The sequence below is a fragment of the Ammodytes marinus genome (assembly GCF_949987685.1).
Source record: "Ammodytes marinus genome assembly, contig: scaffold_63, whole genome shotgun sequence".
NCBI classification, from domain to species: Eukaryota; Metazoa; Chordata; class Actinopteri; order Uranoscopiformes; family Ammodytidae; genus Ammodytes; species Ammodytes marinus.
This window is the reverse complement of record NW_027648341.1, coordinates 194,562-196,260: the sequence shown is the minus strand read 5'-3', so window position 1 is coordinate 196,260 and position 1,699 is coordinate 194,562. Positions and strand designations below refer to the sequence as shown.

General features: G+C 42.3%; 1 protein-coding gene across 2 annotated transcripts in view; it reads left to right on the top strand.

Annotated features, from left to right (window-relative positions):
* The window catches only part of LOC307270671 (sec1 family domain-containing protein 1), a 39,171-nt gene continuing 37,472 nt past the window's right edge, over window positions 1-1,699 (top strand). For both annotated transcript variants that reach the window (XM_080054556.1, XM_080054555.1), the window contains exons 1-3: window positions 1-42; window positions 881-951; window positions 1,395-1,483. In XM_080054556.1, coding sequence (XP_079910682.1) covers window positions 12-42; window positions 881-951; window positions 1,395-1,483 — 191 coding nt within the window. In that variant the 5' untranslated portion in view covers window positions 1-11. The remainder of the gene's footprint in view (window positions 43-880; window positions 952-1,394; window positions 1,484-1,699) is intronic.

Sequence of the window (1,699 nt, the reverse complement as noted above, 5' to 3'; positions counted from 1 at the left end):
CAACATCAAAGATGGCGGCGTCTGTCCGGGAGAAGCAGGCCGGTTGGTTTTAATGATTTTTTTCTCTATTTCTCTATTATTTTTCAGCGTCTTTAAGCCTCTGCAGATAGTTTAAACCCTCCTGCGTCTGTCGGGTTGATTCATACGCGACTGTCACTGTCTTAAAGCGGAGAAATAACCATTCCTAGACCAAAATTAGCATCTGGTTCTAGTGCTATTTACTTTATTTTCAGTTTCACTAGCGCATTTTTTCACATTTTTAGTAATAAAACCATCTCACTGTTAACTTACTAGTCTATGTAAGGATTTAACTAGCAGCTTAGATTGTTAAATAAACACAACAGCTGTCTGTTAAACGCTAGGGTTAGCCAGGGGAAGCTAGTCGGATGCTAACCGGTGAAAAAAATTCATTGATTATATGAATTCTGATCATTTTGAGTCAGCAGGATTTTGTCTGTCAGTTTAGAAAGCTATTATAAACCCGCCTGGACACACTGGCATTTTTATTATATTTTAATTATGTCTATGTACCTGGTTTAACGTTGTTTATCCCTCTTTGTACCTGAAATGAATGGTGTTGTATTGTCTGAAGCATCTTGTATCTCTGGTTTTTAAAGGCGCCATAGAAATAAAGTTTATTAGTATTTTGACGACCACATACATAGAATTATTGATCCACAATAGCCACACATTGGGGTACAGAAAACATACATTTGAAATGAATGGTTTAACTAAAAAGAAATAGCTACATGTCCATGTTGCTCTGTATGTCATTGTCAACTCTCTGTGTGTGTGTGTGTGTGTGTGTGTGTGTGTGTGTGTGTGTGTGTGTGTGTGTGTGTGTGTGTGTGTGTGTGTGTGTGTGTGTGTGTGTCTGCAGTCGCCCTGAAGCGAATGCTGAACTTAAATGCTCCTCCTATGAAGAACACAGCATCAGAGCCAGTATGGAAGGTAACAACTCACTCACTCACTCACTCACTCACTCACTCACTCACTCACTCACTCACTCACTCACTCACTCACTCACGCACAATCCAACACCATACACATTTATCAGAAAGTAAAAAAGAAAAACCATGTTAATCGTGTGTATGTCTGTCTCTCTCTCTCTCTCTTTCTATGGTGTCTGTCTGTGTGTGTGTGTGTGTGTGTCTCTCTCTCTCTTTCTCTCTTTCTGTGTCTGTCTGTCTGTCTGTCTGTCTCTCTCTCTTTCTCTCTCTCTCTCCCTCTCCCTCCCTCTCTCTCTCCCTCCCTCCCTCTCTCCCTCTCCCTCCCTCCCTCTCTCCCTCCCTCCCTCCCTTCCTCCCTCCCTCTCCCTCCCTCCCTCCCTCTCTCTCTCTCTCTCTCTCCCTCTCCCTCCATCCCTCCCTCTCTCCCTCTCTCTCTCCCTCCAGGTCTTGATATACGACCGGTTTGGTCAGGACATCATTTCTCCTCTTCTGGCTGTCAAAGAGCTGAGAGACATGGGGATCACCCTGCACCTGTAAGAGACCTGCTATTCATTCCCTCATTTACATCAATTAAAGGGACACTGCGTAACATTTTTAAGTAATGCATTAGCTAAAATCAATATCCTCATTCTTAAATATGTCCTCATTGGTGTAAAATCACCTCTGCCAATAATCTGAATTATCCTCCTGAGCGGAGAATTACAAATATTAATATTACATTTTGTACATTGAGCGGGCAAGTCTTATGG